General features: G+C 48.7%; 1 protein-coding gene across 1 annotated transcript in view; it reads right to left on the bottom strand.

Annotated features, from left to right (window-relative positions):
• The window catches only part of SNX29 (sorting nexin 29), a 681,105-nt gene that overhangs the window by 548,023 nt on the left and 111,010 nt on the right, over positions 1-22,072 (bottom strand). Inside the window, exons 12-13 of the mRNA XM_007939635.2 lie at positions 19,710-19,785; positions 17,600-17,682 (exon numbers count right to left, since the gene is read on the bottom strand). Coding sequence (XP_007937826.2) covers positions 17,600-17,682; positions 19,710-19,785 — 159 coding nt within the window. The remainder of the gene's footprint in view (positions 1-17,599; positions 17,683-19,709; positions 19,786-22,072) is intronic.

Raw genomic sequence — 22,072 nt, 5'->3', positions numbered from 1 at the left:
GATTCAGTGATAGACACATGCTGTGTCATTGTTAGGTGACGTCAAGTCAGCTCTGACTCACAGCAACCCCATGTACAGCAGAACGGAACACTGCCCAGCCCTGCGCCGGCCTCACAATCTCTGCCATGTCTGAACCCACTGTTGCAGCCACTGTGCCAATCCATCCTGTGGAGGGTTTTCCACTTTTTTCCGCTGACCCCCTACTTTACCAAGCATGACATCTTTCTCCAGGGACTGGTCCCTCCTGATAACATGTCCAAAGTACATGAGACTAAGTCTCGCCATTCTTGCTTGTAAGGACAATTCTGGCTGTACTTCTTCCAAGACAGATTTGTTCATTCTTCTGACAATCCAAGGTATATTCAATATTCTGTCAACACCAGAATTCAAAGGCATCAATTCTTCTTTGGCCTTCCTTCTTCACTGTCTCGCTTTCACACGCATGTGAAGCAATGAAAAATGTCACGGGTTGGGTCGAGCACGTTAGTCCTCAAGGGGCCATCTTTGCTCTCTAACACTTTGCTCTCTAAGATCTGTCTGCAGCAGATCCACCCAATGCAATACATCATTCGATTTCCTTACTGCTGCTTCCATGGACACTGACGGCAAAGCCAAGCAAAATGAAACCCCTGACCACCCCAATCGTTTCCCCCTTTATCTGCTATTGTTACTGATCAGTTGTGAGATTTTCCTTTTCTGTATGTTGAGATGAATCCACACCAAAGGCTGTAGTCTTTGATCTTCATCAGCCAGTGCCTCGAGTCCTCTTCACTTTCAGCAAGCAAGCTTGTGTCGTCTGTGTATCACAGGTTGTTAATGAGTCTTCCTCCCATCCTCATGCCACATTCTTCTTCATATAGTCTAGCTTCTCAGATTATATGCTGCAAAAAGGACAAGGAGGTCACATGTTCTGACCTCCTCTAACCCTACAAGAGGAAGACACAATCACTATCAGTAACTCAAGGCCTATTTACTGCAAGGCCAGACATGCTGCCTCCCTCCAGCCCTTTCACCAACTGTTCCTCCCAAAGCACCCTCTACCTCTCTCCTGGGTTCGATAATTCTGCTGAAGTGGCCACACAGAACTCACAGATTATGGGGTTTATTAGGGAAGCACCAGGCTACAATTCAAGTTCAGGGAAAAAAACGCTCAGTCTCTCTCCCAGCCCACCGTCTCTCAGCCAAGTCTCTCACAGTCTCTCCCCGAACAATGCATGTCCCTCGGTGTCTCAGCAATGTGTGTCTCTTGCATCTCTTTCCCAGCAGCCCGTGTCTCTTTCAGCAGCACGTCTTCCTCAACCAGCAGTCAGAGGGAGTTCTGCCTCTAGGAGGCCTCCTTTTGAGCTTGGCAGAGTGGCCAAACCAAACAATCATAACAACAGAATTCTAAGCACCTGAGAGTGAGCCTCCCATAACATTGTGTTGTGCCACGCCCAACAGAAATAACCCAGGTGGATAACATTTACAATCAGGAGCTCCTCAGCTGCTGATAGCAAATCCCACCTTGGAGTTTACAGAGATTTATGGGTAGAAAAGCCACACTAAGTAATTTACTACACCACATTTGCTTAGAATACAGACTGAGTAACTATGGGGAAAGGCGACAACCCTGACACAAACACAGACACACAAACCAGTGGAAGAGAACTGAGAATCAAGAAATAAATGCATCCATTTATGGACAGCTGATTTTCAACAAGGGGTCAAAATACCTTCCATGGGGAAGAAATAGTTTCTTCAATAAATGGTACTGGTAAAACTGAACATCCAGCTGCAGAAAAATGACACAGGACCAATACCTCACACCATACACAAAAACTAATTCAAAATGGATCAAAGACATAATATAAAATCTCAAACTCTAATGCACCTGGGAGAGAATTATGGGACCTCATCATTTGTGAAAATAGGCTAATAAACACAATAAATACATGAATAGAAGAAGACAAAAGACATAAGGAGACGTCATAAAAATTAAACACGTATGTTCATCAAAAGACTATCAAAAGAGTAAAAACACAATCTACAGAATGGTAAAAAAAAAAAAAAATTAAAATAACTTCAAAAATGACATATATGACAAAGGTCTAATCTCTAAAATATATAAACTACTTTACAACTCAACAACAAAAAGACAAAACAATTCCATTTAAAAATGGGCAAAGGATGTGAACAGACACTTTACCAAAGAACCAATTCAAGCACCCAGCAAACACATGAAAAGATGCTCAAGATCATTAGTCATTACAGAGATACAAATCAAAACCATGATGATACACCATCTCACTTTCACTAAAATGGCAGTAATTTTAAAAAGAAAGAAGAACAGACGACAATAAATGTTGGCAAGGTTAGGGGAGACTGGAACCCTTATCCATTGCTGGTGGAACTATAAAATGATACAATCACTATGGAACACGATACAGTGCTTCCTCAAAAATCCAGAACTAGCACAACCTTATGATCCAGGAATCCCATTTCCAAGCATATACCCTACAGACCTAAAAGAAGTGACGGAGACAGACACATGCACACTTTTGTTCACCACAGCATTATTCCCAACAGCAAAGAAATGGAAACAGCCTAAGTGCCCTTCAGTGGATGACTGGATAAGCAAAATGTGGTACATACACACAGTGGAATACTATGCAACCATAAAGAACAATAAGTAGTCCATCAAACATATAACATGGATGGATCTGGAGAACATAATGTAAGTGACACAAGTCAATCATCTAAGGACAAATACTGTATGATCCTACTTTTTAAGGAAGCCAAGAACAGATACATATACAGAGACCAATGTTCACTGGTGGTTACCAGGGATGGGTTGGGGAGGGGGATTTACTCTCTGGACTGCAGTTACTTGTTATTTTTGGTGATAGAAAAAGTAGCACAGAATATGGGTGTAATGAGCGCAGCGTGACCAAAGTAAGTAATGCCACTCAGAAGTGCACAAGAGAAAAGGACGTCAGTGCTGAAGAACAGACCATATATAAGCATGCAGCAACACCAACAATAACAAAAGTGAGTGCATGGTCACATGTAATTATACAGGCATATATGTGTATGCGTGGGTACAGGTGAGTACATGTTAGTGCAGAGAGACAAGTATTTCTACATATGTGTATGTACAGCTATGTCATGAGAACAGTCACAGACACCTCTGCAACATAACCAAAAACCTCGTGACAATGATTTTCCGGGTTTGAAGGCTTAGGTCCTTAGCTCTGTGGGACAACTCAGTCAACTGGCACCACAAAGTTCAATTCTATATCCTAGTAAGGTGGGTAGCATGTGGGGGTCTTAAAAGCTTGTGAGCAGCCACCTAAGACACAACTATTAGTCTCTATGGGTCAGGAGCAAAAGAGAAAGATGGAAACCAAAGTCTCAGAGAACTAGTCTATGGGGCTGACAGCCTCATCTACCCCGAGACCAGAAGAACCAGATGGTGCCCGACTACCACTACTGACCATGCTGATCACAGGGCCACAACAGATGTACCCAGAGAGAACAGGAGAAAACTATGGAACAGAACTCAAACTCTCAAGAAGCCTAGACTTACTGGACCAGTTGAGACTGGAGGATTCCCTGACACTCCAGCCATGAGATACTTTTTAAATCCTGAACCAAAACGACCCTACGGACGGCCAAAGGGGCCTCCCCGAAAAGGGCAGGACTTGAACAGACCGGCAGGCATGGTGAAAGCAGACACTAATCACAGCGACCGATTCACTGTTTTTCCCCTTCCTTGTGCTTTCCTTTAAGTAAACAGAATAGCCACCCTTTTTACCCACTCTGAGTTCTTTAGGTTTGTTATTTCTGATTATGCATTCTTCTAAGCACAACCCTCTCCATGACAGGTTTCAGCTGAGAACCAGAGCCTGTGAAGCAAGACAATCCTGGGAAGAGGGACTCTGAGTCCACAGTAATCGGGGAAGAGCAGAATAGAGACATTCCTGGCAGCCCAAAGGGTCTTCAACCCCCTTCCCATGTCCCTATCTAATCACGTTTACCCCTTGGCTCGGGGAGACAGACATGTTAGAGAAGTGATTCTGTCTCCTCACGTGTCGATACTCAATAAACCTTTTGTTTTCCCACTTCAGCCTGTTGTGATCACTGGCTCTTCGCGATAGGGGGTAAGGACCTTGCTGTTCCTACAACAGTCCTAAGGTCACCTTTCAGTGAAATAACAGATTGGCAACCAAAACAGAGGCTACTTCCTGTGAGTACAGGGCTTCATGGAAAAACCATCTATATGAGACCACAAGATCAATCATTACACTCGAGCACAGACGGGAAGACAAGGTGGCGGGGGGAACTAGAGTACTGGAAACGGAACAACCAGAGCACAATTAATGGGAATGCTGATACGTTACGGAAAACGTAATGCTGCCACTCAACAATCTGCCTGTGAGAATTGTCAGATGGGAACCTAATTTGCTGTGTAAACTCTCACTGAAAACACAGTAAAATACTATTTTTAAAAAAATTAAAGGAGATAATAAAAATAAATAAATAAAAAGGATGTAAAGAAAGAGAAGGCCAACATGAATACCAATAAACATCAATGGAATGAATTTTCAGTGAGAGGTGGTTCTTAAACTCACAGTAAGATGGCACCATTGACCCACCGAGGTGAGCATCATTCTGCAGCTCCCAGGGCAGGATCGTTTATTCTGATGATTACAGGTGTTTATCTTTATGCATCCATCATTCCCCTCAATCACCTTCACTGCAGGGTCTAGCACTTCTGCTGATTGGCACTCTTCCCTGCACACCTCACCTGATGGGATGTTCCCTGCCCACCTGTGAGGCAGAGGGTAGGAGTCCCATTTTGTAGAAGACTAAACAGAGGCTCAGTAAAGTCACCCACTCATTGTCACATAACTAAAAGGAGCCTGAGAACTAAATCGCTCTCAAATATACACACAGAACAAAAACATGCTGAGACCTATCATTTTGTTTAGGTTCACTTTTCTCCTATGTTTCACCCCCAGAACCATGCTGGAGGCAGAGTAGTCCCTCCCCCACCACCGCACTTAACAACAAAATCTCTGGCCTCACCCACTAGTTGCCAACAGCACCACCACCACCCTTCCAATGTGACAACCAGAAATGCCTCCAGACACTGCCAAGTGCCCTCTGGGGGTTGAAATCACCCAGATGGAGAATCACTGTCTTCTCTGGTCATTACTTCCAACCTCTAGAGGACGGTCTCAGGTACAGGGAACATTAGTGGTCCCTGCAGTAAGGATGGTGCCAGTGAAATGGGAAATCGGTCCATCTACTTCCAGGTGAACAAGACCGTGATGTTTCCAGGATGCGGAGCCAACAATCCGTCCTCCAAGGGCGTTAACAAGAACAGCACCAAGCAGCTACGGCACGCTTACTACATGCCAGCCACTCTTCTGAGCACTTCTTCTATTCAACCCAAAACAGTCGAACCTGTGGCCGTTGATTCTGACTCATAGTGAGTGACCCTGTTGACAGTGCAGAACTGCCCCGTAGGGTTTCCAAGGCTGTCTTCTTTATGGAAGCAGACTGCCTCATCTTTCTGCCACCGAGCAGCTTAACCACTGAGCCACCAGGGCTCCGCCATGTCTTACTAGGGGGCTTAACAGCTGGGTTAGAAAAGCAGGAGCCTTCTCCTTTGTTGTTGTTAGATGTTGTCAATTTTCAACCCACAGTGACCCCACGTGACAGAGGAGAACTGCCTCACAAGGTTTTCCAGGCTGTAATCTCTATGGAGCAGACTGCCAGCTCTGTCTCCTGAGAAGCTGCTGGTGGGCTTATACCACCCACCTTTCAGTTAGTAGCTGAGCCCTTAGCCACTATGCCACCAAGCTCATTGTTTTCTCATTAAGGTGAGATTTATAAAGAATATCTTGATTATCTTTCACGTATTAATTCATTTAATCCTTACCACCTGTCAGGCAGGCACCATCATCAGCCTCATTTCACAGACAAGCACACTGAGGCACAGACAGGTTCAATAACCTGCCCAGGTCCCCAGTGCTGAAATTCGGGGGGTAGGGGCAGGCGATGAAGGCAGTCAGCACAGCTGATGTTGACCTTGGTCTCCCATGGGAAAGGCAGAAGGAGTGAAGACAGTCGGTCAGTCCAGTTGGTATTGATGTTGGTATCACGTGGGGAGGGGGAGTGTGAAAGCAGTCAGTCCAGTTGATGCTGACCTTGGTATCACATGGAGGGAGGCAGAGGCAGTCAGTCCAGCTGGTGTTGACCTTGGTATCACATTGGGGGGGCGGGGGGGCCAGGTGATGAAGGCAGTCAGTTCAGCTGATGTTAACCACAGTATCACAGCAGGGTACGGGGGAGTGTGAAGGCTGTCAGTCCAGCTGGTGTGAACCTTGCTATCACATGGGGGGAGTGTGAAGGCTGTCAGTCCAGCTGGTATTGACCCTGGTATCACATCAGAGAGCAGGCAGCAACCGTTGACCCTGGTAACACATCAGAGAGCAGGCAGCAACAGCACCACCGGTCACTAGTGTTGCTGCAGACACCAGGTGTTCACGGCCTGAGCATCCAATGTGTTTCTTACTGTTCTAAAGGTCTGGAACCCTTTGAAAGAGGGTGATGAAGACAAAGGGGGAAAACGCACACGTGTGCATAACCTCAACTTTCACACAACTGCAAGAGGCTCCTGAAGCCTCTGAAACTTTGTGAGGCTCCAGGAAAATCCCTAAACCCAGTATAACCTGGGCTCCATGCTGGACACCTCACGCACCTAAGAATCCCATAAAAAACAAAGTTACCTCTGTTTCATGGACTGGGAAACTGAGTTCAGAGAAGTTCAGTTGTCTGCCCAAGGTCACACAGCTCTTGAAGGGCAGCACCCCAGCGCTCCTTCCACCACAACATGCTATCTCTCACCTAAATTCATGCACAATCATCAACCTCAAGTCATTACAGAAATAAAGGATTTACATGTGTACTCTTCTAGCAAGGAGCCCTGGTGGCACAGTGGTTAAGTTCTCAGCTGCTAACTGAAAGGTCAGCAGTTCCAATGTACCAGCCGTTCTGTGGGAGAAAGATGTGGCAGTTGCTTCCATAAAGACCACAGCCTTGGGAACCCCCTAAAGCACTTCCACCCTGTCCTGTAGGGTCACTAGAAGTTGGAATCAGCCCAACAGTAATGGATTTGGCTTCTGGCTGAGGCAGTGACAATGTAAGGGTTTCAGACCACTTGGAATCAAGCTCTGATGCGATAATTTGTCCTCCATGAAGAAAGCTGATTCACCTTCACAAACTGTGATAGAATGTCTTCTCGAAACACTTCCCAGGAGCCTGCACCAACACACCAGTCTGTTTCCAACCCTGTCAGGCTTCCCGCACCAGCCAATGCCTGGGCTGGAGGGTCAAAAGTCACAGGCCAAATGCATTGATCAATACAGTTGACCTGAGCCAAAGGCCATTCAGTGTCACATCTGCAAAGGGGACAATGAGCAAGGGGAGAGCAGTCATCTATCCGGCACGAGAACCACCAAGACCGGGCACATCATTAGTAACACCCAGACGTCAAGAATCCGGGCCATGAAGCTCCAAATGAGGATCTGGGTGTCATGGCCTCCTTCCTAAGAGAGGTGGTTAGAGCCACAGGGGACCCCTGGGCCAGCTTTACAGGTCTAGAAACTGAGGTGCAGAGCAGCTGAGGGACGCACTACCATCAGGGGGGATCAGAACCCAGCTCTCGTGATTTCCCTTCTGGCTCTCCTTCCAGGACCACTCCTCCCAGACACAACTGAAGACACCAGTGATGATTCCTCACTCCCTCGGGCAGCTGGTGAGAGCCCGTCCCCGAGAATTTAGATTCACCTGTTTCCTAGGGAACCCTTTTACATTTCATGCTGGAAAGAACAGAACAAATGTGAGTTCGTTCATTCATTCATTCAAATTTTTCTTAAGCAACAACCACATGCCGGGCACTATTTTAGGTGCAAGGGACGGTGGTGAACCCAGAGGTGAAGCCCTCTCCTTTAGGAGCTCATATTTCCACAGGGGACAAGGAAAAATGGGGTGCACACCCAGGTTGCCAGGGCTCTGAAAGCTGCAGTCATCACTCTTCCTTTTGTGGTGCAAGGCCTATGTCTGAATGCTGACATGAGAGCACTGTACTTGTGGTGCTGACTCAGGAATGTGGGCGTCCAAGTCATCCCCAGCCTCCCCACCCCTCAAGGCACATAGGGGGCCTTGAGGAACTACTTGTGTGAAGGAGGGACACCGGGGAGGAACAAGGACTGAAGGATGCACCACTGAACATACTGCAAGGGCACCAACACCTTCATAGCTTTCCTCACAAGAGGAAGTGGGGAAATGTCATCTTCCCCCACTGAAGACTCTCCATGGGTGACCTACTGCCCTTAAACGAGAATCCAAATGGATCCCCAACTCTATCTCCTCATTCTCGGCTCTCCCCTCACCTCCACCCACCACTCTTCCCCCACAACCACCTGCCACCACAACCAGCCAAGTCCTCCATTCTTCCGGCCCAGCTTCCATCACCTGCAAGAAACCTTCCTGACAATCCCCCTAATAAGAGATCCCTCCTGCTCTGCCTCTCCAGCACTTGCCACAATTTGCGAGGACGAATTCCTGGCTCTGCTAACTTTGTTACTGTGTGTCCTCCCCGCTAGCCAGGCAGCTCCTGAGGGCAAGAAGTCAGCTTCTTGTTCCCCGGTGTGTAAGCCAGAGCCCATCACATGTAACCACTGGGCATAAATGGTTTGTGAGTGAAAGAATCTGACATGGAAAGAAAAGAAACACAGGAGCAATCAGAACATAAGGACGTACACGTTCCTTATCTTCTCCGAGAGCAGCAGTATCCTGAGGATTCCAAAGTCCATTTGTCTTTCGACCACTTGTTCAATGCATAAAACCAAACCAAACCAGTTGCCATGGAATTGATTCTAGATCATGGCAACACCATGGGTGTCAGAGTAGAACTGAGCTCCACAGGGTTTCCAGTGGTTGGTTTTTTGGCAAGAGTGCCAGGCCTTTCTTCTGAAGCACCTCTGGGCAGACTCAAACCACCAACCTTCTGGTTAACAGCCAAGCACAGCGACCACATGCACCACACTCAAGGGCTCCACTCATTGCACAGCCAGGGGCACTTTCCTTCCGCTCTCTGAACCCACCGTTCCCACCTAAATGGGAGCATCGTCTAAGTCTAAGGACAAGTAAAAACAGAATCTACAAGCCAGCATCAAACAGCAAAGGCAGAACCTGTGCCCCCAAGCAGCCGGTCCAGCTCAGAGGAGGACACCAGCAGCTGGACATCCCCCCTTGGCCACGCAAGCCCCCATCTCAGCGCTTCCTCCTCACCCCTGACTCCCAAGTGCACCCAGGCTGGGTCACGTGAGACTACTGAGTCCAGAACTCTGTGGATGCACTGTTGGCACAGACTCACTTTCTAAAGGTGCCAATATAGTAAACAAACAGACCTGTGAAACAGAAAAAGAAATTGTATTTTATTTTCTGTGTAACCAACAAATGATGACGAAGTGGAGACCAATTCTATTCTGATTCCAAGATGGTCTGAGGACTGCTAGGTGTCTCTAAAGGCAAGAGAGATTAACAACGTGGATGTCTTACTATGTTTAGTTTCACTTCAGAAATATTTGACTTTGTTTGACTTCCATTCCAGTATATCAGGCTGTTAACGGGGCAAGGAGTTGGCATCTCCTGATCTCCACAAGAGGAAGCCAGAATCACCATCAGCAGCCCAAGGCTTATTCTTATGAGGCCAGATGTGCTGCCACCCTCCAGCCCTCTAACGAACCTTGACACCAACTGTTCCTCCCACGGCACCTACCACCTCTTTGCTGGGTTTGATAATTCGCTGCAGTAGCTACAAAGAACTCACAGATTGTGGGGTTTATTATGGAAGCAACAGGCTACAATTCAAGTTCAGGAACACACTCAGGATACAATGCTTCAATCAGGATAGTCTCTGCTCTGCTGTGCCCTTAGACACACCTCTGTGGCTCTTGGCCTCTCAGGACCAGGTATGCCTGCTCCTCTGTCTCATGCTTCTTGGTTCTGCTGCTGCCATCTCTCAGCCGGGCCTCTCTCTCAGCTGGCAGTGAGAATCCCCCTCTACCTCTAGGAGGGCTCATTTTAAGCCTGGCAGAGTGGCAAAACTAACCAATCCTAACATCAGATTTCTACACACCTGAGAGTGAACTCTCCCAGAAGATTACTTCCTGCTGCTCCAACAGAAACACCCCAGGTGGATGACTTTAACAATCAGGAGTTTAAAAGCAACTACTTAGTTGCTCATGGCAAATTCCACCACGGAGTTAACCGCTAATCTCATTATAGAAAACAACTACTACCAGCTGCCCAGCCAAGTTGACACATATTTGCATGGTCCCAGCCAGGAATCTGGTGGGAGTTACAAAGACTATGGCTAGAAAAGCCACACCATGCAACTCCCTACACTGCACAGACAAACATCTCTCCTATCTTCCCACCAAAACTGTTCTCATATAAGAGAAACAACAAAGTGGGGGGTGGGATGGGAAAGAATGTTTACAATAATCATTGTATATTATTTTAAGTAAATAGGAAAATAATAATCCAAGGTGAAATTCCCTGAATCACCTATAATGGAAAACACAACAAAAGTTGCAAGTAAACATCATGTGTTCACCAGGGGAAAGAGATGATGGAGAAAGGGTACAGGCTAGTTCCTGGACCATCCACCAGGGGGCAGCATTGGCAGGAAACAGCTTGGTTTTTCCCTGGAGTGTCTTTGGGGTTAGTGGAAGGGGTGAATTACCAGGTGGAGAGACAGCAACGTGCTAAGAGCAGCAGGTGTGTAAGTCGGTCCTCTCAGTTTTCGTAACCCTGCTCATCGTCGAAGCAAAAAGCTTCCCACGTGGAGAAGCGGGACCGTCAGCTCTTTCAGCCCCTCCCCAGATCATACAACTCCATGAGCACGAGAGCACGGAGGGCTTAATCCCACCCTTCCTGTTTTCATTCTCCTTCCAAATCAGGCAGAGCACAGGGATAACAGGCCTAAACTAAAAGATATAAACAAATGACCTGCATGAGGGGAGAGTGGGATGAACAAATGTTAACCAAAAGCCCACAGACGGGCTGCTTCTCCAGGAAACGCACAGCCACCCAACCACAAAGGCCAGTTTCCAGTCGGCAAAGCAGCAGAAGGGCATTAAAATGTTAGCCACTAAGGCTGGTGAACTTAAACCAACTGGCAGTCCTCACACCCTGGCAGTACGCTAACTCAGGACACAAAACAGCTGTGCATAGCAAGCCTATAAACATGACCATGACCTCCAGCCCACTGATTCCACACCTGGAAATTTACCACAAAAAAACACAGGAGCAGAAATTAACAATAATACCAAAATCAAAACCCAAACTTGTTGTCGAGTTGGTTCTGACTCACAGCAACCCGATGGGACAGGGTAGAACTGCCCCAAAGGGCTCCCAAGGCTGTGATGGAAACAGGTTGCCACGTCTTTCTCCCACGGAGCAGTTGGTGAGTAAACTGCCAAGCTTCCACCTAGCAGCTGAGCACTTAACCACCACGCCACTAGGGCTCTTTCCCAGTAGCAGTCCCTGATACTACTGGAAGGACTTACTCCAGGCCCGGCGCCCCGGTGGTACAAGGGTTAACACTCTTGGCTGCGAATCAACAGACAAGAGCAGGTCCACCCAGAGGCAACTCAGAAGGCAGGCCTGGAGACCAACTTCCAAGAAACCAGCCCCTGGAAACCCTCTGGAGCACAGTTCGGACATACACTGGGCTACGAGAGAGTCCGAGCTCACTCACGGCAGCTGGTGTTTCACTACAAGCCTCATGCTCTACAAGGAGCACGTCTTGTTTCTCCTCATTTGATGAGTGAAGAAAGTCTGCAAAAAGCCTGGCCACCCATCCATAACCTGATAAATTGTAATAAAGCAAGTGATGGAAAATTCCTCAGCCATTCGCTACAATGACCAGGGAGATGATGACTACGAGGATGACTATGATACAATGATACACTGTACGAAGACAGAACACCTAACAAGCCCTTCAGTGACAGCTACCCCAATGGGGGTTGCTAGGAGTCAGAAACAACTCGACAGCAGTGAGTGTGGTTTTCTGGTCTCATTATTGCTCCTGCAGGTGACGTAGGAGGTGGGGTAGGGGAGGGAACGTGAGTCAAACGACACTCCATGCAATGACTCTAAGGCTACTTACCTCTCACCTGTGCTGGAACACACACAGGGTGGACCACAGCGCTGTCCCCTAAAAATTCCCCAAAATTTACAGCTACCATCACTGGTATCGAGGAGCCATGCACTGTTCCAACACCCCCTGGGCGATCTTCACAACAACCCCATGACACGGGCATTCGTCCCATCCTAGTGTTACAGATAAGGAAACAGAGGTGCTGGACGGTTCCAAACCACCCAGTGTGCCCTTGGACCTGGCACGATTCCACTCCTCTTTCTGAAAGCCGCAGGGACACTACAATTTCAACCAGGCACAGCTCCGTCCGCTCAGAATCAATGGCAAACTTACCTGCAAAGTGGCAAGTCTCTCTGGGCCAGAGGGACAGCTGTTTTATTTTGCTCAAAACCGCCTTTACTGCTTCATTAAATGATCCTACATTTTCATAATGGGCTTTTGTGTTTTCATAAGCAGAGCGCCTTATTGAGAGAGAACGCTAACATGTGGCAAACAGTCACACCATCCTCTCTCAGATAGTAAATAACAACCAGTATAAACCCCCCAAGGTTCTTGGGCCCGAATCCTCTGCAGTCCCAGAGCTAAAGGTGCTGGGCAGAGGGCCTGTTGACGTGACCCAGCACCAAGGGTCAAGGTGTGGTTACACCACAGCAGAAGCCCGCTTGACTGCAGGCACGACTCGGTGGATGCAAGAACATCTTCTGTCCACGGGTCTGTAAGCACAGAGTGGACGCTCTCTCTCTGCCAGGCTCCTTGGAGTTTGTAAGAGTCAAGTGCGTCCTCACGAGTGAAGCCTATGGGCTTTGCATCCCAGCGTGCAAGTCTTAGTCTGAAGGTGGTTCACTCTCGGGGCACCCCAGACAGACTGGTATGTCTTATTATTGCTCCTACAGGTGACGCAGGAGGGGGGAGTAGGGGAGGGAACGTGAGTCAAACGACACTCCATGCAATGACTCTAAGGCTACTTACCTCTTACCTGTGCTGGAACACGTACAGGGTGGACCACAACGCTGTCCCCTGAAAGTTCCCCAAAATTTACAGCTACTTCAGCAAACAGACCCTACACACACACACACACACACAGCCCCCCACTACTAAGTACTGAGAGTCAAAATATGGACTGAGTGACTTTTTTCCTCAGAGATTCCAGTTGTAAACTCTGGATACAACCCTACTTCCCAAAGGTACCAAATACTAAACCTGGATATACGTTTCCAGAAAATGGAAAAAACAAGAAAAGAGAAAAAACAAGAGCAGCCTCCACCACTGCCGTCAGCATCTCTGGAACGTGCTCAGAAGCCTGTCCTCAACCTGACTGTGTAAGCAGGCCAGCAACTTCCTCCAGGACCGAAAACAGCTGAGGGAGACCACCCCTGATCTCCCTCCACCTACAGAGTGGCTGACAAGGCAAGTGACGTAGACCTGAGGAGCTGGGACTCTGCCCCAGGGAGCAGGCCCTGCCCTGTGGTGGGACAGTGACACCCCCTGGTGCACACAGACACCGTTGTCACCCCATGTGGCATTTAGAACGAGGCATCTGCAGAGCCCAGCATTCACATCTGTGACCTCAGGGACCACTGTCCTTAAAAAACGTAAAGAAGGCAACACCGGGGTGCTTTAGGGCAGCCAGAAGTCCCCAGGTGGGACTACCAGGCAAGAGCCTGGCTACTAACCGAAAAGTCTGGCGATCCAAACCCACCCCAAGGCACCTCAAAACCAGCTCTGGTGACCTACCTCAGAAAGGTCACAGCCATCGAAAACCCCATGGAGCACAGTTCTGCTCTCAAACACCAGGGGCGCCTTGAGTTGGAATCGGCTCGCCAACACCTGGCTGAATTTTGGAGGTGTTTTTGGAGTCAGTGCAGGTAAAAAGCCAGACTAAGTCTTATCTACCTCCGCAATGGTGTAACCCAAAGAAGAGAATACAGATGCCAGACAGACAAGGCATCAGACAACAGTGACCACAGACAACAGGCGGGTCAGTCCTTTCTCCCATCCTTCTGGTCCATCCAGGGGAACAATGTCTGAATTCAGTACTAGGCTACTTTCTCATTGTTGCCGTCCCCCTTTTCACCAGGGACGCGGGCCTTGAGTCAGAGCCTGCACAGGCAGCAGAAATAAGCAGCCTCCCTGACTTTGTCCTTATCTTCCCGGGGCCTGCGATTCAGTCCAGGAGCGGCTCCGTCACAGGAGCGGCGTGCGGTTTCTCCATTTTAGGTAAACGTACTCCAGTTCTCTGAAGTGCACCATTAAATGCACACACCCCACGGGGTAGACCAGAGTGCAGTGGAAAACAAACGAGGGACACTGGAAAACGGCAGCCTGCCTGCTGTCTTGCCCCCTGGCCTTCACGCTGGGTGAGCTCATCTGAATTCAAGGCCACACTAAACCACAACATCTTCACCAAACATAGTGGCACCGGCCCTTCTCACCACACCAACCTCACGGTGTCTATTCACTTCCTTTATCGCCCTTGACCCAGAGAATGCAGGTGCCTCCCAGACTCCACGCTGCCTTCCTCAACAGTGATGACCCCACTTTTTTTTTTTTTCTTCCCAATCTGGGCACTTCGATCCTCTGTAGCTGGGGGATGCACTGGGACTAAGTCTGGTCAGAGACACGACTGGGGTCAGTGTGTACCATCAGAAAGGGGCCCTGACACCGGGCGTCTTCACTTCTTGTGGATTATGGACCCATTAAGGAGCTCTGGTGGTGCAGTGGTTAAGGCATTCAGCTGCTAACCAAAAGGTCAGTAGTTTGAACCCACCAGCTGCTCCACGAGAGAAAGATGTGGCAGTCTGCCTCCGTAAAGACTGAGAACCACGTAAACACTATGGGGCAGTTCTGCTCTGTCCTCTAGGGGCACTGCTGTGAGTCAGAATTAACTCGACGCAGTGGGTTTGGGGACCCATCCAGTAGTCTGGTGGAGCCCACAGTACCCAACTCAGAAAATCTTTCTAAATCATAAAGTAAAGGTGCTCTGGTGGCATAGTGCCTAAGGCATCTGACTGCTAACCAGAAGGCTGGTGGTTCAAACCCGAAAGCCACTCCGCAGAAGGAAGACTGGACAACCTACTTTCGTAAAGATTTACTGCTTCAGAAACCCAATGGGTGTCAGTACGAGCCAGAAAGAATCGACTTGATGGCAGTGACTTTGGTAGTTTTTTTTATTTTTGTTTTTTTGTTTGTTTGTTTTTAAATAAAATATGTAAGATTACAAAAACCACCAATTATATTGAAATACAATTATCAAAAATACTCAAAATAAAAGTGACATGGTATTTGTGACCAGATTTCTCTTTGGCCTCATCAAGCTTCAGGTGCAGCAGTATGTCCAGAGAGAAAGGACTGGAAGGAAGTATCAGATTGAGTTACTTTCTGTGCTATTTAATGTACGTAACTATTCTTAGTCACACAGCCTCCATGCAACTGTACGGATCATACCATTCTCGATTTGTCCTTCTCGTTATTTTTATGAAGTCCAAAATTAAAAGAATTCTTCCTAAAATGCAAATTAAAACTACAATGAGATACTATACACCATGCACCCATTAAAACATCTACAGTTACAGAGACCAGCCACCTGCAAAGTGCTGACGGGTACATGGAGCGCCTGGAACTCTCGTTCATTGCTGGCAGGGATGTGTAACCAGACGTCTGCTATGACCACTTTGGAAAGCAGCTTGGCAGTTTCTTGAATAGTTAAACACACACCTACTGTATGATCCAGCCCCTCTATTCCTAGGTATTTACCCGAGAAAGAATATGTCTACACAAAGGTTTGTTTAAACAAATGTTTATAGCACCTTTATCTGTAATACCCTCAAACTGGAAACAGGCCACATGTGTCTCAACAAAAGAAGGAACAAATGCTTTTAAACCCCCATGATAGAACCCTAGTCTGCAAAGGAAAGGAACAGACTAGTGGCCCTGCAACAACACGGATGAGTCTCAGAACAGTGATGTGGAGTCAAAGGTGTTCGAGAGAAAACACGTACACACTGTGTGCTTTTGTTTATACAGACCTTGACAAAACACACGTTTAGCTACCGTGACAGAGAGTAGACCCCTGAGGGCTTAGGCACAGGGATGAAAGACAAAGAAATCACCAAGTGGCACAAGGAACCTCGTGGTGATCACTGATCCCGTTATGGTTGCCTCTGTGCCCCCAAAGTATGTACTCAGTTTTGGCTCCTGTCCTGTGGATGAGGTATTTTTGGAAACAGGGGTTTCTCTGTCATGTTGATTAGGCCGTATCTAAGAAGGATGGGCCCCAACCCTAATCATCCTGAGTTATAAAGAGTCAAAAGGACCCACACGCACACAGACAGACACAGAAAGACACACACACAGACACATAGACAGGACAGACACCGTAGGAAGACACACACTCGCAGAGATGCATCTACACATCTGGACCACCAGGACTGCTGGCAGCGACTAGGAGATGAGAAAGACAAAGGAGCCGCTTTCTCTGAGCCACGCCCTCAACCTGGACTTCAGGCTCAGGAACCGTGAGAAAACAAACTTCTGCTCTTGAAAGCCAAAAAGAGCCAACAAACAGCTACTATCACATTCAAGAGCTAACGTTTTGTTTTCTTAACAGAAATGACCCTCCTGTCACAGTTGCTGCAGATGCTTGTGGCTTCTAATGGTGACAGTCACCCATTCTGCTAACACTGTAATTTGCTGCTACTTTCGTAATTGAGGAAATGCTAATTATCAGTTAGAGGTTAGTGGGAAAGGTTTCATTTTTCCCATCCACGTTCAGACCCCATTGAACTCCCACCCGTGGAAAGGGAGGAAGTTTCTCCTCTGCCCCATCCCTTGTGCTGCCTCTGCACAGAGATGAAATTCTCTCGTGGGAAGCCCCAGTCAGCATGTTGTTATACAAAAGCCCCAAACCCAAACTTAACAGCTGTGTCTCTAACACTCTTACTGGACGGCAGGAACTCCTGACAACACTTTGAACACGACCATTAGCAGCCTTCACTGTCTTTGACAGACACTCTCTTCTTCACTCCCAAGAAAACAATCCTCCCGGGTCAGAATGCAAATGAACTCGAACGGTTCCTCCACACCCGACTGCCTTGGAGGAGGCGAACTCCCAACCCTGAGCAACCAGATGCTTCCCTTCCAGCTAAAGGCAGCTCCATCCCTGACGTGTGTCATGCACATACCCAAGCATCACACGTGAACACAACCACACATCAAATTTTATGTTAAATATACACCACTTTAAGTCCACAGCCACGTACACGTACCCCTGACTTTGTTCCACATTCCACAGGCACACGGGGCAAGCAGACAGGCAGTACAGTGACACGCAGAACCAGAAGCCATCCCGGTGATGGTGGAGGGGGCTCAGGAAGTACTTACTAATCGTCATCGACTCTGGCACCGAGGCAGCCGGCAACAGGCTACTCAGAGGACTTCCCTGGCCTGGGGGACTGGCTTCCACACTGGAAAAAAGAAGGCAGAAGGAAGTTACACTCAGTCATTTAAAATTGAACATCCTCACTGTTCAAAGAACTAGGAATGAAGAAGTGTAGTCAGGGACAGCCCTGGAAGGAACAGAGGGCAGCCATTTTAAGCTATGTTTAATAAAGAGTGTGCAACATGAAAACATAGCCTTGAGTATCTTTTGGGAAAACAACACACATACGTGTGTGTGTGTGCACGCACACTCACTCACACACACACACACGCACACACACGCACCCCTAGGAGGAAAAGCACCAAACACTGGCAATGTTATACAGTCAGGGATTAAAGACGTTATTTTCACACTGGCTGCAGCAAATTTTGCCAGTTTTCTGAAATAGAGGGAAAGGACTCGGAGAGTGGGATGGGTCTGGTGACACCAGTCCTTCCTGACGCTGCACTAGTTGCTACGAGCCTCCTGCAGGTGGTGTCATTTGGGGAGCCCAAGAGTACAAAATTGGGCATGGTTTGAGGTGGTCAGTAACTCCCAACCTAGAGCTAAAGTGCAGACATGTTATTAAACCACGGGACGCCAAATTAACCCATGAGAAGGAAGAAGGGAGAAAAAAAAGACTAAAAGCAACAAAGACTGTAGTGGGAGCGGGGAGACTTTGGTGGGTGTCTTTGCTCTGCCATCCAACAGCTCATGACTGTGAGATCCTTCTGTAGGGGAGACAAGAGAGGAGACCTGCTGTGCACAGTGCTCCCTACACGGTGGGCAGGGCTCCAAGCACTTCAGAGGGGAGGGAGTAAGAGCAACACGGTTTATAAATGCTACACGCACACAGTAAGGCACTTCATCATCTGAGAAGCCCTATTGCTACCCTAGTAAGAGCTGATGGCTGAAGAAACAGAAGCACAAAGAGGTCTCATAACTCGCTCTGGGCACACAGTAGGGAAACAGGAGAGCTGGCATTTGGAGGCAGGTGGTCCGGAGCCCACATCCGTGAGCTGTAGAGTATGATGCCTTAAGCTTCCTTTTCTATGGGTGAAACAGATACAAAGCTGCTATTTCCCGACCTGCACAGTGGCAGACGCTGGGTTAAACCCCACAATCCTCTCCTGTAATCCTCATAAGGCTGACAGAGTTATTGCCTCATTTTACAAAAGAGACCTAGAGCAGGGGTGGTGACCAACTACAGCCCACGGGCCAAACCCAGCCCACCACGTGCTTTTATAAATAAAGTTTTATTGGAACAAAGTCACATACATATGCTTAGGGGTTGTCTAGGGCTGCTCCTGTGCCACAACAGCAGAGCTCAGTGTTGTAGCCGAGATCACACAGCCCACAAACCCTACGTATATTCACTGTCGGGCCCTCCACAGACAACACATGCCAACCCTGGTCTAGGGTGACGGAGGAAGTTGCCCAAGGTCAAAACACCAGTCAACATGTCAGACGCCCTCATTAAATGCAGTTCTGTCTCAGTGCAGTTTTCCAAAGTGTGTAACAGGGACTTCAGAGCACAAGGACATTGACACTGAACACTGGATCACATGGTCACGTGGCCTTTCAGTACGCTCAAAGTCAAGTCTCCCTTTCACACCAAGGCCTCTCTCTCTCACACCCCTTCAGCAGGCAGGGCTAGGACCCAGCCAACTCTACTTTTCACACTTATCACAATGGTTCCCAGGGAGAAGCAATTTCACCCCTCAGGGGACAAGGAGCAATGTCTGCAAACGTTTGTTTGTCACAACCAGGGGACGGGGTGCTACTGGCATTTGGCGGGTCTTTGTCTCATAATAAATGAATCCTAAGGGCTAAAACATTAAGCCAACAGTGAGAGAGGAGGTACTAGACATGGCCCAAATATGTAAACGGCATGCAAAAGCAGTGTGACATGTACTGTGTCTAAAATCCCTGGCCACATCACACTCCATGGTATAATGCAGCTGTGATCTGAACACACAGGGGGCCTTGACCCCTAGCTTTACAGAGGAATGACGAGCAGAGCAGTGAACAGGGTGTCTTGGGCCCACAGGCAACTAGGGTCTGAACAGTGACCTGTACCGACGTCCAGGCTCAGCAAGGCCGTGCTCCTCCGGGCCGGTCCCGTTCTCCAGGCTTCCGACAGGTGCATCTGCGGCACAGAGACAAAGGCAGGTGTTTTCATCCCCTTCTGTCCATGAAGCAAGGCCACACTGCAGACACTAGCACAGCTGCCACATCAGTCGAGTTCACTGTTCCCTCCCACACACCCTGGATTTTAATCCACTGCCCATTTTTGGTTTTCAGCCATCATCTCAAATTTGGAAACACTTACAGAAGGCACCACACTCCCGCTTGAGTATGACCTATTTGACCTGGAGCCACCAAGAACCTCGAATCATGCCCCAAGTCGATGTTCAGAGTCAACCTCAGAATCAGGATCGGGGAAGAAACCAGCTCTGTCCGACTGAACTGTTCCTGCCTGTCATGGCTCGAAGAGGACACTAGAGGGCAGCACAGCCTAATGGCCGACAGCGTCAGAAGCCTGGAGCAGGAGCTTTCTGAAAAGCCACTAAAACCAAAAACACCAAACTCACTGCCCTGGAGTTGGATCCGACCCATAGTGACCCCTCCTTGGGTTTCCGAGGTGGTATCTCTTCGGAAGTAGATTGCCCCATCCTCCTTCTGAGGAGTGGCTGCTGGGTTTGAACCGCCAGCCTTCTGGTTAGCAGTCATCAGAGCTCCCGAAAAGCCACTAGCCCTGAATCAAGTAACTTCTGGGAAAGTTACTCATGAGAAGGGATTAACTGGAACCAAGAGGCGAGAAGCATTATGGATGTTCACAGAAGTACTAGCTGCTGCTCAGCACTCCTTTCAGGAAACAGCGCAAATCCACAAGCCGCAGGTGGGCAGAGACCTGACGGAAGGCCAGTCACACCCCAGAGAACACCAGCTATTCTGAGAAACTTCTCAGTCTGTCAATGCCCACCACAGAACCAGCCCTGGTCAGGGCAGGGATGCGAGACGGAAGGAGCCAGCCTCACCGCCCCTCGATCTCTTCCCTCACTGGGTTTTGTTCATGCTCAATGTTCCCCAGTCCTAAGGGAAAAATAAAACATTTTAACCTTTTCTTCTACCCAGTTATCCCCACCAAGCTGCTGCACTCACTCCTGATTCATTCAAGAAGTTCCACTGAAATTACTAGTGTCAGCTTCTCCGCCTTCCTCCACTGCTACCTGGTACTGTGGTTAATCCAAGCATGCGGGCTCATCTGCCGGTTCAAGTCCTCACTCTTCCACTTTAATTCAGCAAGTTGCTAGCCTCTCTGTGCCTTGGTTCCCTCGCCTACCACACAGCATCTTAACAGTGCTTACCGTGTAATTAAGTTCGCATTTCAATATATGCAGTGCTCAGTGGGATCACTCAGGGAGTGGCAGTTAGCACAACCTTGCTCTGTAACCGACCCAGGCCCTCAGCCTCCCAGGCAACTGGAACTGCTCTCTAGGACCCCAGCGAACCCTTCCCTCGCTCCCCTGCCTGCCTTCCTGTGAACACAGCCTCCTGCCCGGAGCCTCCCTCTCAGCCCTCTATCCTTGGCGCTCCGCCCCCACCATCTTGCTCTCTGATCTCTAAATGAGGTGTTCCTGGACTATGTCTCTGGATTCCCTCTCCTCTGTGACCGCTCCAGGAAGGTCTTGGTCCCAGCTCTCATCTCTCTCCTTCTTGGCTGTGGAGATGACACCCCCCAAGCCCTCACCTGTGGCTACAACCTCACTCTTAAATCCTTGCACCACCTTCCTAACTGCCGGCCACAAAGCCCTACGAGGATACCCTACTGGGCCTACAATTGCCCAAGACCTGCAAAACTGCTCCTCTGTGTCACCACCTCAGAAGAGGGACACCTGTTCTTCCATCACAGGTGGTCCCAGGTCCTGTCAGACCCCAGTGCTCCTCACACACTGTGCCTATGGGCCGTTTCTGCTGCCATCAGACCTCAAAGACTCAACACCCTGTAAGAAGCCAGAAGGTCCTCCATTCTGACTCACTCTCTCCAATCTCCTTCACACAGGGCTGCCAGATTCCACTTCCTGAAACAAACACGGAGACTCCACACCAGACAACAGGAACCCAAACGCCTGGAGTAAGGGTCGCCATCACTGTTGGGCACTCAAGGCGCTGCACCAGGTCCGCCCGCCCTTCTCTGCCACCCGCCCCTCCGTAAACATGCTCCCGTGACCGGCCCATAGTTCACGGCAGTGCAGCACCGAGGACAGTGCCAGGGCATAGCCCGCGTCGTCACCCTCACCAAGGACCCTCGACGAGGGGCGGCACTGTTCTTAACGTCATTTTAGTGAGGAGGAACCAGACCCAGGGAAGGGAAGTAACCTGTCTACAATCACCCAGCTGACGAGGGGCAGGATTTGAACTCTGGTCTGGCC

The sequence above is a fragment of the Orycteropus afer genome, unplaced genomic scaffold (assembly GCF_000298275.1).
Source record: "Orycteropus afer afer isolate SDZICR_OR568_19922 unplaced genomic scaffold, OryAfe1.0 scaffold00061, whole genome shotgun sequence".
NCBI lineage: Eukaryota > Metazoa > Chordata > Mammalia > Tubulidentata > Orycteropodidae > Orycteropus > Orycteropus afer.
Note: the sequence above shows the minus strand (reverse complement) of the source record. Positions and strands in the feature narration are given on the sequence as shown.